Source organism: Frieseomelitta varia, unplaced genomic scaffold, assembly GCF_011392965.1.
Source record: "Frieseomelitta varia isolate USP_RPSP 00005682 unplaced genomic scaffold, Fvar_1.2 scaffold_252, whole genome shotgun sequence".
In the NCBI taxonomy this organism is placed as follows: Eukaryota; Metazoa; Arthropoda; class Insecta; order Hymenoptera; family Apidae; genus Frieseomelitta; species Frieseomelitta varia.
The window spans coordinates 55594-68113 of NW_025109982.1; the positions used below are offsets into that span (position 1 = coordinate 55594).

At 25.0% G+C, this 12520-nt stretch overlaps 4 protein-coding genes across 7 annotated transcripts; 2 read left to right on the forward strand and 2 right to left on the reverse strand.

Moving 5' to 3' along the window:
* Positions 1-340: 340 nt before the first annotated feature.
* Positions 341-3298, reverse strand: LOC122528563 (T-complex protein 1 subunit alpha). The gene is made up of 10 exons (XM_043653837.1): positions 3070-3298; positions 2721-2806; positions 2515-2643; positions 2331-2428; positions 2109-2219; positions 1617-2022; positions 1322-1524; positions 1053-1245; positions 810-973; positions 341-729 (listed from the first exon to the last, which is right to left on the reverse strand). The coding sequence occupies exons 1-10, from the start codon at positions 3140-3142 to the stop codon at positions 519-521; spliced, it is 1674 nt and encodes a 557-aa protein (XP_043509772.1). The 5' UTR covers positions 3143-3298; the 3' UTR covers positions 341-518.
* Positions 3299-3593: 295 nt separating this feature from the next.
* Positions 3594-4508, forward strand: LOC122528574 (39S ribosomal protein L27, mitochondrial). 2 transcript variants are annotated; one of them, XM_043653858.1, is made up of 4 exons: positions 3594-3642; positions 3836-3919; positions 4055-4218; positions 4289-4502. In XM_043653858.1, the coding sequence occupies exons 2-4, from the start codon at positions 3841-3843 to the stop codon at positions 4490-4492; spliced, it is 447 nt and encodes a 148-aa protein (XP_043509793.1). In that variant the 5' UTR covers positions 3594-3642; positions 3836-3840; the 3' UTR covers positions 4493-4502. The 2 variants fall into 2 exon arrangements, with proteins under 2 accessions (XP_043509793.1, XP_043509792.1); XM_043653857.1 differs by having other exon boundaries at positions 3596-3644; positions 3839-3919; positions 4289-4508.
* A 149-nt stretch (positions 4509-4657) lies between these two features.
* LOC122528567 (tRNA-splicing endonuclease subunit Sen34) lies at positions 4658-6256 on the reverse strand. Of its 3 annotated transcripts, XM_043653845.1 has the most exons (7): positions 6087-6256; positions 5716-5987; positions 5429-5639; positions 5138-5299; positions 4825-5055; positions 4762-4775; positions 4658-4717 (listed from the first exon to the last, which is right to left on the reverse strand). In XM_043653845.1, the coding sequence occupies exons 1-5, from the start codon at positions 6136-6138 to the stop codon at positions 4853-4855; spliced, it is 900 nt and encodes a 299-aa protein (XP_043509780.1). In that variant the 5' UTR covers positions 6139-6256; the 3' UTR covers positions 4658-4717; positions 4762-4775; positions 4825-4852. The 3 variants fall into 3 exon arrangements, with proteins under 3 accessions (XP_043509780.1, XP_043509779.1, XP_043509778.1); XM_043653844.1 differs by having other exon boundaries at positions 4658-4780; positions 4830-5055; XM_043653843.1 differs by having other exon boundaries at positions 4658-4775.
* A 260-nt stretch (positions 6257-6516) lies between these two features.
* On the forward strand, positions 6517-12112 carry LOC122528573 (ras-related C3 botulinum toxin substrate 1). The gene is made up of 4 exons (XM_043653856.1): positions 6517-6746; positions 7209-7334; positions 7652-7988; positions 8083-12112. Exons 2-4 carry the CDS (start codon positions 7219-7221, stop codon positions 8215-8217), a joined length of 588 nt encoding a protein of 195 aa, XP_043509791.1. The 5' UTR covers positions 6517-6746; positions 7209-7218; the 3' UTR covers positions 8218-12112.
* The last annotated feature ends 408 nt before the right edge of the window (positions 12113-12520 follow it).

Genomic DNA, 12520 nt, shown 5'->3' on the forward strand with positions numbered 1-12520 from the left:
CTTTAATTATATATACGACATAACGTAATATATTTATGCATTAAGTATTTTTTTATAATAGGTGTATTTATTGTACTAAAATATATTTAAAATTGTTACTTTAAGTTAATAAATTTTCATTCCGATTATTGTACCTAGTTTTTAAAAATTACACTTTGAATGATAAATAACGTATTATATTCATTAGCTTTAAATCCTGTCACTTTTGAATTATATAATTCTTTTAATATTATTGAAGGATATAGTGATATAAATTTTACGAAAACTATAAAATTTACTGTTTTCAATGTTTTAATATATTCTCGTATTATTGTTTGAAGTGTAAAATATATACACAATATTTTTGTATGTGAAAATTTTATTTTATTCAGCAAATTCATTTATGAGAATGTATTAATATTAATGTTAAGTTGCAATTTTCTTATCGCTAAATTATGAAATAGTATTCATAATAAAGAATAAAGCTAATCTTTTTGACATAAATCATGTGAAAAAAGATGAATAAATGCATTTCAATTTTATTCTTCCAATTCGCCAGATTCCATTGCATCACGATATGATTTATCCCTTGAACGTTCTGGATCTAATTTGATCATGTCATCAATTCTAAGAATAGTTATCGCTGCTTCCGTAGCAAATTTTAAAGATTTTATTTTTGAAATTGCTGGTTCTAATACTCCGGCTTTTTTATTATCTTTAATAGTACCCTCAAGTAAATCCAAACCAACCCTATAAATTAATATTATCTTATGATTTCACTCAATACGTTTAAAGAATTTTATTGTATAGATATTTATTTAAAATATTACCATTTTAGATCTGCAAGATCTGCTTTTGTTTGACTGGAATTGTGATAAGCACGTAATTTTGCTACAAGATCTGTAGCATCCTGGGCCGCATTAACTGCTAACGTCTTCGGTATAACCAATAATGATCTAGCAAATTCAGCAATAGCTAATTGTTCTCGAGAACTCTATAAAATATAAAAAATATAAACATTTTAATCCAAGCATGATTTATTAATTTGCGACATTAGAAAAAACTAAACTTACGAGAGATGTAGCAAAATTTTCTAAATAAATTGAAAGTGCTGCTTCAACACAGCCACCTCCAGCAACCACGCTTTTACTTTCTAAAACTCGTTTTACAGCGCATAATGCATCATGCACAGATCGTTCCATTTCATCACAATAATAATCATTTGGTCCTCGTAATATCATAGAACTTGCTGTTCTTGCTTTCGGTCTATTACAAATGATATAAAATTAATTTTTACTTTTAAATTATCTTTCCTTTTAAATAATAAACTTAAAAAACAAACCCTTTGATAAGAATGAGCTCATCATCGCAAATCATTTCTTGTATTACTTCAGCGGCTTCTCCAAGAAAACTAGAATCAAAACTTTCTTCTCCTTCCATATTAGTTAAGGAAGTCAGAAATTGGGCGCCTGTAGCTTTTGCAATCCTTTTCAAATCTGCTTTTTTACATCTACGAACTGCCATTGCTTTAGCTTCTATAAAATACTAAACAAATATAAAATATTATATGAATTTGCCATACCCGAAATAAAAAAGAACAATAATTTTTATGTAATTTTTATGTAATTTAAATATACCTTTAAACAAAGATCGTCGATTCCCCCAGATACGAGAATGACATTTGTACCCACTGCAAGAATCTTTTGAATACGTTCTTTTGTAATATCTGCTTCGCGTTGTCGCACTGCTTCTAGTTTTTCAGGATCTGTAATCAATACTTCAACGCCTAATTTCATTTTTGTCTTCTGCAAAGAGAAATCTAAACATGCAATTTTTGCATTAACTATTCTTTTAGTCATTGCCTGAGAAGCTACAGTGCAATTTAGTGCATAACCCTGCACTATCACAGACTCTCTAACACTTTTTCCATGAGCTTTTAAAACATTGACTGCTTTCACAGGATATAAAAATCCTCCTTTTCCATCACTAACTTTTACTGCATTTGCAGCATCAACAACCATGTTTCCAAAGAAATCAGCATCACTATTATAATTTATTAAGAAAATAATAATGATAATATAATCAGCTGCTGTAAATATAATCATATAATTAAATAAAAATAAGGATACGCTCCAATGATCTTGCTGGACATAGAAGTTTTTGCTACATTAACTAAACAATCTCTCCCAAGCTCATCTACATTGACAGTTAAATGTTCTTGAATATATTTACAAGCTTCCCTAAAATAAATAATTGAAAATAATAAATGAAACATACATACAAAAGATCTTCATTATCGTACTTATAATTTAAGATTTTATAAATTTATTTCAATAATATAAAACACTTACTTGCAAGCAAGTCTGTATCCACTAATTACAGATGTTGGATGAATCTTCTGTTTTACAAGTTCATCAGCATTTTTTAGTAGTTCTGCTGCAACTATTACCTATTTAGATAAAGTTGTGTTGTCACTTTTTAAGTAAATTTTTAGTGAAATTTATTTAAATATAAAAATTGAATAAATGAGCTTACTACTGATGTAGTTCCATCTCCAACTTCTTCATCTTGTAATTGGGCTAATTCTACCAAAACCCTTGCAGCTGGATGTTCAACTTCTAACAAGCGTAAAATAGTTGCTCCATCATTGGTAACAGTAACATCCTATAATAATTAAAGTATAAATAAAATATACATTTGAAAAATAATATAATCAATCTTTATTCAAGTATAAAATATACCCCAATGTCATCTACAAGCATTTTATCCAAACCAACTGGACCCAAAGAACTCTTCACTATATTAGCAATTGCACATGCAGCCATAACTATAAAAGAAAGAATAAGAGAGAATAAAGTAATTACATTTCATACATCATATATAATCAAAAAAATATGCATCTTTTATTTTTAAACCTTTTTTTATTTATAATATTATTCTAAATTAAAAGATTATTTTCTCATCATAACATTATATGTATTTCGAAATCTGAAAACACATAATAACAAAAAATTTTCACAAAATAAGGAAAATCCGTATTTGAACAAACGTCGAATAAATTCAACTATAACCAAAAATTGATCAACATACCATTTTGTGTTCTTACAGGAGCTCCGGACTGTCGAATACCACCAACAACTAGAGGACTAGCTACTGTCGACATTTTACGATATTTTTGTTACTTTTCTTTAAAAATTACAGGTAAATGGCAGTTTCTAAACTTCAAATGCCAACAAAATTATATCCACCAAACTATTCGCATGTGGTTGCTACTGATTGCTGATGAAGATGATCAGCGACGCCAATCCCAATTTCAATTATTATTTCCTTTTATGGACAAGCTTAAAATTATTTTCTACTGGTTGGACTGTTCTGTATTCAATATTTAATTGGTTACGAAACTGGACAAAAAATTGTTTCCAGTATTTTCTAGAAACATTACTATATTTTTAGTATTATAATTATATGCAATACTTGATATAATTTATAAAATAATTATTTACGTATTAACTAAATCTTTTATGAAATACTGATATTATAAATTGATTGTATATTTTAAATACTTTTTTTTATTATTATGTTACTTAATTTTAAATTTTGTTTTCATAGAAATAATTTGCGAGAGTTGGCAATCGTTAGCTGATATGATATTTCTATGAAAACTAGTAAGTTACAGTGAAAACTCTTTGTTTTTTAATTATTATTTATTTTTTTGTCTTATACATTTTATTTTAAATTTTATTTAATAATCATTGATAATCTCTTTGGAAAGATGAGAAGTTTATGATTTAATGTTATAATCTATCTAGATAGAAAAGAACTAATTGTATATTATTATACTTTAAATAATTACTTTCAGATATGACACTCTTAACACAGTTGTGCGCTTACACTTTAAAAAATTCTAAATCTCTCGTGAACACTCCTACTACTAATTTAGGTTTGTGGAAAATAAATATACTATATTTATTAATCTTCATTAATATTTCTTGCAATACAAAAGAGATACTTCAAATTTATATAAAATGGATGTTATTTATGTATGTGATACTATTTTCAATTTTCATATTAATAGCATGTGTAAGATATGCATCAAAGAAAGCTAGTAGTAGTACACGTAACAAACCTTGTAATGTAAGACCAAAGCATAGAGGATGGCGAGTACAAGATGGTGCTTTTGTAGAAGAATCTACAATATTAGCTACACAACGTACAGCTAGATTTCATCCAGGATTATATGTAAATTGTATTTTTCAAAATATCCTACATATGTTATTTACTAGATAAAGATACATGGTTTGTTTCACAGGTTGGTTTTGGTAAAAATGGTACACTATATGCTTTAGAAAAAGGAAAAGTAATTGTTACCTGTGAGAAAATTGATCCAAATTTGGATCATTCTTGGGCTAGAACATATTATGCAGGCAGAGAAAACTCTGTTATATATAAAAAACATTTCAATGTTATTCCTGAACCACAAGATAATAGATTTGTATTAATTGATGCAATTTAAATAAAATTTTGTTAGTAAATAAAGTTTTGTTATAAATATCTAGAAAAAATCAAAATTGTTTCTTAATCTGTTTTATTTAATCATACATTAATACTTAAAAATATACTAATACTTATAAATTCAATACTTGAAAATATTTTACATTTATTAATCCTTTGCACTCTGAATTATTTTTCAATTATTCTTTTTTTTTAGCAATTTAAAAATGTCGAGTGTGACTCGACATAAGAATTCCTGTGATAAAAACTGATGTCAAGTCATACTCGAAAAAAGAGTGCAAAGGTGAAGAAGTGCAAAAAAGAGTGCAATATTTGAATAATATATATGATATCATATATTATACATATTATTCAAATATTGTTAAATATTTTCAAGTACAGCACTTTCTGCCCACTGGAATGATTGGTATTTTATATCTTGATTTTCAGAAAAGAAAGCGTATACTTGTGTCTTTCGAACATGGCAAGCAATTCGACACTGCGCTGAAAATTCAGTTATTGGAATTTCTTCTTTTTTATCTTTACATAAAATTATAAATTGAGAATGAAACATAATGGGATCTCCTATAAGAAAGATGTAAATAATTAAAGTATTTATCTATTCTTGTTAATATTCTCAATAAATAATATATATATTTTAGATTACCAGGATATGCTAAAAAATCTCCACCAAATTTTTCTCCATTTGTTAAATAGTATCCTTTTTCCCATAAATCTTTAAATGTTTTATATCGAAGTTGTTGTTTTTCAGTGTAAGGATACTTCCATTCCACTATTTCTATATCATCTTTACTTGTCCATGGATACACTGAAAACATATTTCTATAAAATATCTAATAAAAGTAAATATTTTTAATTGTTATTATTAATAATAATTAACTAGGTAGTTAGCTAGTCTCATGTTTTCTTTTGTTGTTAATATTATTTTGTTCCTTACCTGTATGGATTTGAATCAAAGCTTCATTTTTGTCCAATTTGGGTAATTTTGCCATTTCTTCCTCTAGTAACTCTTGTTTATTTATTTCAATATTATCAAATGATGTTTGTACTTTTGGATCTAATGATTTCATTGCTTTTTTGTTCTTTGTATCTATTCCAAGCATTTTTCGTTTTTTTCCTTCTATAATTTTATCCATCATACCAATTACCTATAACAATATACATTATTTTTATGAAATGATATCCTTTTGATAAGATACTTTTAAAAATTGTTCACTTAATAACCTGTTTTTGTCTTTCCTTTCTTAAACATTTTTCTTGTTCTATATACAATGTATTTCTGTATTCTTCAAAAGCTTGTTTCAAAGAATCAGATGGTAATTTTTGAAGACATGAATATTGTACAAGTCGTGCAATACCTTTTTCAAGTAAAAGAGATACTTCTTCTGGTTGCAATAGTAATGGAAGACCTAAAAATATGTCTTGTCTGGGTTTCTTTGGAAGACAACCTATGAGTTCACCAATTATTCGATAATCTTTTCTAAGTTTCAGCCAATCTGAAAACAAAATAAAAATAAAAATTTACATATTATGTTAAAAAAGCTTTTAATTACATTTATACACTTCAATCTTAAAAATAATAATAAAATTGTTACCTTCTGCATTCCATATAAAGACATTATTTCTTGATAAAATTAAGTCTATCATTTTTAAATATAAAATTTTAAAAATTTTCACAATTATAATTGTATCAGATATACTTATTTTATATGTAATATCAAATTTATATTTTATTATGTATTTCTATATACTATCAATTTCAATACTGATCTATATAACATAAAATAACAAGTTTTCAGTGACTTCTCAGAGTAATAATAAAAAATTTTATTTAATTACTTTACTTTATCGTATAGTGAAGTACTGTGCAAGATTTGTAAAAAAATTGTGTATCATGTTTAAATTCTTATCGCGATATTATTTTCAAAATTCCTATGACTTGCTTGATATTATTGACATTTAAATACCAATTATAATTGCTGTATTTTATAAAACGAATAAAATTTTTGCCATTTACTTCGTTTACAGATGTCGCTATTCATCATTTCTAAATAATTATTTCGGGTAGAAGGGGAAGGAAGAGGATTGTCGAACATCTGTCACCAAGCGAAGGCTACGTCCGTTTTAGTCCCAAAAACCGCAATACCGTCATGGCACCCGGTTTTATAATTTTTTAAAGAACTTCCAATATATTTGCAATCGGAATCGTGTTCATACAGTGTTGTTATTTCTACTCTAACATTTGTTCGTATTTGGTGAGTGATTAAACGATGCTACATATTCTTGTTTACCAATTGCGTAATGAACAAATAAATCGAAATTGAAGGGCAAGCCCTTCAATTGAAGAACTACTCATTTTTATGACTAACCTTCAAGTTCGAAACGTGCATACTTTTATTTCTTTCAATTAGATTTACGTGTTTTAATAATGCGCGTATTAATATGAAGTCTATTTTGGTTATAATATTTATTTCGAATATTTCATTTCGTTTGAGTACGTTTTGTAAGTTTTTCCTAATTGTGGAAACGTAATTAATGATTATAAAGATAATTGTATTTTCTATGTAATTATGTATTCGAATGTTTTAATGATACTATTTGATTGTATTTTCGTTATTATTTTTTATTACAAGTAAATTTTTTATGTTTTCTATTAGTTCATAAATATTGTGGAAAAATAATTTATTTTAGTTAATAATATTTATTTATTGCTGCAGTACAGGAAAAATGAGTTCAGGTAGACCAATCAAATGTGTAGTGGTAGGAGATGGAACAGTAGGAAAAACATGTATGTTAATATCATATACAACTGATAGTTTTCCAGGAGAATATGTTCCTACAGTGTAAGTACAATGTCAGTCATCATTAGAATGTTTTACAATAATATAGTATGAACATAATATATATATATATTTAGAAAATATATTTGTGTTTTTAAACTTAATATCTACATGAATTTTTATTATTTTTTTCTTTCTCGAAACTGTGAATTTAGACACTTAAAGACAATAAAGCAGATATCTTTCTATTGTTTATAAGACATAATTCATTCTATATTGTAATTTTTTTAATCTTAAAATTCTTTTAAAATTTATAGGATATTTTATTTTATATTTGACTTTTTAAACCTATGTTTACTATGTTTTACTATTTTTCATAGGTTTGACAATTACTCAGCACCTATGGTTGTTGATGGAATACCTGTTAGTCTAGGGCTTTGGGATACAGCAGGTCAAGAAGATTATGACAGGCTTCGTCCACTCTCATATCCACAGACTGATGTTTTTTTAATTTGTTTCTCAGTAACAAGTCCTTCATCTTTTGAAAATGTTACTAGTAAATGGTACCCAGAGATAAAACATCACTGCCCAGATGCCCCGATGATACTTGTTGGAACTAAAATAGACTTAAGAGATGATCGTGAGACGCTTACTGCCTTAGCTGAACAAGGTCTTAGTGCTATAAAACGCGAACAAGGACAAAAACTGGCAAATAAGGTTAGAATAAACATTCATAAATTTTAATTAGTTAATAAGAAAATGAATTGCAGTAATTTCCCAATTAATGAGTTACCTCAAATGTAACCTATAGATTCGTGCAGTGAAATATATGGAATGTTCAGCACTCACACAGCGTGGTTTAAAACAAGTGTTTGATGAAGCCGTACGTGCTGTTTTAAGACCTGAACCTCAAAAACGCAGACAAAGAAGATGCATTATGCTTTAAACATTATTTAATCAAGATTCAATAGGTAAAATCACATCTAAACTGACAGACTGAAATTAATTTTCTCAGAAACAAAAGGAACAAAATATGGATGTTTTGAAAAAAAGGTAGTAAACTATACATTTTAATCAATTCCTCTGGCAGCTATAGTTTAATGCATTATAAATGGAGTACAATTTACAGCTTGTATTTTGTTAAAGCAAGCTATAAAATTAACATAAGACTAGAAACTTAACAAGAAAATATGATATTATTTTAACCAGTACTTAATGTCCAAATAAATAAAAATAATTCTAAATTTGCATGTCCAAGGTAGTGGTTTCAATATAATTTTATACATTAATGCACTAGTCATGTACTAATTTACAATATATTCATTGTTTGCCATTATGTTTTTTATAAAATAACAATTTTTGTCTTTTTTAATATAATCTAATTTATGTTAAAACAAAACTAACATATTACAACAATTTAAAATGTTAAAATTTTGAGCAAAAAAGCTGCCAGATTTCTAAATTTTTATACCTATAGTAGTAAAAACATTCATTTAGTATATACATATGATAGATATAACAATCGATATACTATCAATTTTTATAAAATGTAAAATAGCATTGTAGAATTATTTAAACAGATAGTGCCATAGCAACGAAAAAAATCAAATCAATGATACAAACATTTTTTATGTCAGTTCTAGACAATATATGTATTTCTTAAATCTTGTATTAGAGGACATTGAAAAAAAGTATAAAGGAATTGAAGAATTTCATAATAAGAAATATTTTATATTTATCTTAAAATTTTTGATAAATATTGCAATTGTAATATTTATTTATACTCTGACAGAAGATACATTATGCATAAAATACTGCCATTAAATAGTCATATGTTCTATGCATAGTAAATTTAGTAGTTTTATATGGCACATTTTATTGTCTAGAATTTGAACATTTTTCTCATAACTACATACATAATACAAAATGTAATGTATTATGTATATTTTAATATTTATTTTATTTTGATTACATAATGAGTAGTCATACTCAAAGAAAATTTATTGCAAAAACATTTTAAATGTTTTTACATCTGAAGTTGTATTTCTGTTGTTGCATGTGGCAGATACAATTTTACAGATTGTTACAGTGGTGCAATCTGATTAATGAAAGGCTCTAAATTATTTTTCATAAAAACTGAGGAGTGCATTGTGAAAAGAATAATCAAAATATATTTAAGAAAATGTAATACCAATAACAAACATATGGTGCAAAGTATGCCTATAATACAGAGAACATAGCACAATTTATTTTAAAGAGTAGCCATGACATTTTTAACCTTCTATTATTATTTTTATAAAATTCATTTACATCAATTTTTACATTAAAAACATTAATAATACATTTTACAATAACAAATAATACATTTTATATCGAACAAATATTCTTGTTTTGCTCTTACATATGAAATTATTTACACATCCATACCTATATTTAATTTATTTACTGTATTGTAACATAGTTTATTTACATTTTATAGTAGTAAAATATTATTTTGATAAATATTACATGCTCTCTATAAAAGGACTCAATAAAAAAATAGTGTGATGACTAACAAATTTTCCACCACTTATGAACATGCTATTTTTTTATATTTGGAAGAAAGTTTAGGATATAGGAAGATAGGACATGCGTGCCATATGCTTTCAAATTTATAAAATGAATATTGAATATCATACTTTATTTGTACTTGTACTCAATGTGCATTTCGAACGAATTAAAGATATGTCAACATATTTAAAAAAAAATTCCTAGTGTAAGTGAAGAGGTGAACTAAGAATGAGGCATATTAATGCTTGCTAAGTGTACATACTGTAGCATAGTGGTAACATGCTCTAAATTTCAATCAAATTTAAACGAATGCTATAACTATCTTTCTTTCTTCTGCTGTATTTCAGTATGTACACAACCTGTTATTAAAGCAATTAGTGATGTGATTGAAGTATAGAGTGTGTCATAAAATGTTTGCAGTAAGCTTTTTTTATATACTTTTTATTACTTTGTTATATGTGCTATAATCTTGAATATCACAATTATTTTTGCTATTTTTTGCTGCAATATTTTATAAATTTATGTTTCAGTTAAGAACATACAATATATTTGTAGTTCCTGCATAAAACAATTGTTTTTCAAATGTTTTAAAAAGCACAATTGAAAATGACATTATTATTATTGTTGTTCTACAACAGATTTAAGCTTAGGAATTTTTTATATTATGTACATACGTACATAAATGATACATTTATTATATAAATTAATCAGATATCAGCAGCGTGTTATATAGTAATTGTACGTAAAGTTTGCATTTATTGTAAGTAGTGCATTTATTTTACAATTATTATTGAAGATAAAGTTTATCACACAAAAATTAATTGAAAATAAGGATAAAACGAAGCACAATTTTAAATAGTATTTAAACATTTAATTTTTAAGGTTAACACGAGGAACTTTTTTGCAGTATTACAATGTAAATAAAAATTTTTATCTATTATTCCAAAATTTACTACTTATACCTGAAATTTTTTTTGTATACACTATATTTAAACTGATATATATTTGCAACTATACAAGAATAGTTAATGGTAGTTCTATTTAAGTGAAAAAAAAATAAATAAATAAATTCAAGCAGCTAATATGAAATATGCAAGTAAAATGTTTCGTAATATGTATATATATTTCTTTTTAGCAAATAGGATTAAAATTGATAAATATTCATATTAATAGCATAACAATGAATTCATACAGGTTGGTAAGATGAATTACACTACTTACAACTTGTGCATTTAATATAAAAAGTATTTGATATTGACTTTTCTCTTTTTTAAAAACAAGAAAGTGACAGTAATGGATGCTACAAACCAAAGTTAAATGTTACTTTTCATGTAACATTTATTCTTTATTACGTATTATTGCATATAAGTGTATGAAGTGTAAAATATTCTAGTCATCATGAATTTGATTTTATTTGTAAATGAGAAACGTTTTATTGAAATTTTTATTCAATTTATATCTAATTAATAAATATTGTTTTATTGAAAGAAGAAAACAATCAAATGATAAAATAGAGAACATGAAAGTATTGATCTAATTTAAGATATTGTCAATTTAAATAAAGCAAACTAAACCAAACAAGATGGATAAGAAATTGTTAGAATACAAATGTATGTACATGTATTAAGTAAATTTAATCGTCAGTAACTTAGAAACAACATTTATCTATTTTCTTAAAATTTCTGTAAAATTGCTAATTTCTGTACTAATAAATAGACTGCAACTATTTATGCAAATATATATTTTCACGAATATAATTAAAAAACTGAAAAATAAGTAAGCAATGATTTCATTTATTAAATATAAAATGTATTATGTTTTGGATACTTTATATATTTTTGCTCATAGTATTCATTTTTTTTATATTTTAAAATTTTTGTTATAAATGCATAAAAATCTGCAGTCTATTAATAAAGCAGCACAAGAGAACTTTATGTGAATACAAATAATATTTTATTTATATCTGTGTATAATTAATAATACTAAAAAATTTTATATAAATTATATTATTACATTACATAATAGTTAAATTTTTATTAAAATATAGTAATAATCATTGTATTTTCATAAATAAACTCTTTTGCTGTACAAAAATGAATACAGAGATATAAATTAAAAAATTAATTTTATCTATCCTATTTTCTTATAAAAAAATTCAAATTACAGTGTTGAATAATAATCAAAATGTATCTATATAAATGCATGTTCTACCTACATACCACTGGAAAGCATTTACTTTTATTTATGTGTATTTTAAAAAGGATTTCTTAAAATAAAGTACACACAAAATATTTAATTTTTAATTATTTATTCATCTATTAATTTAATTTTTCAGAATATCGCAATACGCGTTAAAATATTTGAAACAAAAATTATTATAGAACTTTAAGCAATTTTATAATATATCTAATTCATTCTAGTCATTGATATAATTAAATTTCTGTTTTTATTTTAATTATTTTTGTAGAATTTAAAATGTAAAAAATATTTTGGAAAAAATTTTAATACAAAAAGCAAATTTATAGAGTATGAGTTTTTACATAATGTAACAAGAAATTGAAAAATTGTATTCAAATGTTAACAATAAATAAATAATAATAAATCAAAATAAAGTAAAAATAAAATATTTTTATTTTCAATACTTAAAAACTTTGCACTTAAAGAAAATAGCATAAGGCGTTTATTTATTAATTTTTGTA

What these genes read in the sequence shown, in the direction of transcription:
- LOC122528563 (XM_043653837.1), bottom strand. Translation starts at nt 3,142, where the DNA reads ATGTCGACAGTAGCTAGTCCTCTAGTTGTTGGTGGTATTCGACAGTCC. An exon ending in GAGATGGAACTACATCAGTA is followed by an intron (nt 2,429 to 2,514) that starts GTAAGCTCATTT and finishes TTATCTAAATAG; the next exon opens with GTAATAGTTGCAGCAGAACT. An exon ending in GAGCTCATTCTTATCAAAGG is followed by an intron (nt 1,246 to 1,321) that starts GTTTGTTTTTTA and finishes CATTTGTAATAG; the next exon opens with ACCGAAAGCAAGAACAGCAA.
- LOC122528574 (XM_043653857.1), top strand. An exon ending in CACTCCTACTACTAATTTAG is followed by an intron (nt 3,920 to 4,054) that starts GTTTGTGGAAAA and finishes TCATATTAATAG; the next exon opens with CATGTGTAAGATATGCATCA. An exon ending in GATTTCATCCAGGATTATAT is followed by an intron (nt 4,219 to 4,288) that starts GTAAATTGTATT and finishes TTTGTTTCACAG; the next exon opens with GTTGGTTTTGGTAAAAATGG.
- LOC122528567 (XM_043653844.1), bottom strand. Translation starts at nt 6,138, where the DNA reads ATGATAGACTTAATTTTATCAAGAAATAATGTCTTTATATGGAATGCA. An exon ending in GAAAGGAAAGACAAAAACAG is followed by an intron (nt 5,640 to 5,715) that starts GTTATTAAGTGA and finishes ATATTGTTATAG; the next exon opens with GTAATTGGTATGATGGATAA. An exon ending in TTTGATTCAAATCCATACAG is followed by an intron (nt 5,300 to 5,428) that starts GTAAGGAACAAA and finishes ATATGTTTTCAG; the next exon opens with TGTATCCATGGACAAGTAAA.
- LOC122528573 (XM_043653856.1), top strand. Translation starts at nt 7,219, where the DNA reads ATGAGTTCAGGTAGACCAATCAAATGTGTAGTGGTAGGAGATGGAACA. An exon ending in GGAGAATATGTTCCTACAGT is followed by an intron (nt 7,335 to 7,651) that starts GTAAGTACAATG and finishes TATTTTTCATAG; the next exon opens with GTTTGACAATTACTCAGCAC. An exon ending in GACAAAAACTGGCAAATAAG is followed by an intron (nt 7,989 to 8,082) that starts GTTAGAATAAAC and finishes TGTAACCTATAG; the next exon opens with ATTCGTGCAGTGAAATATAT.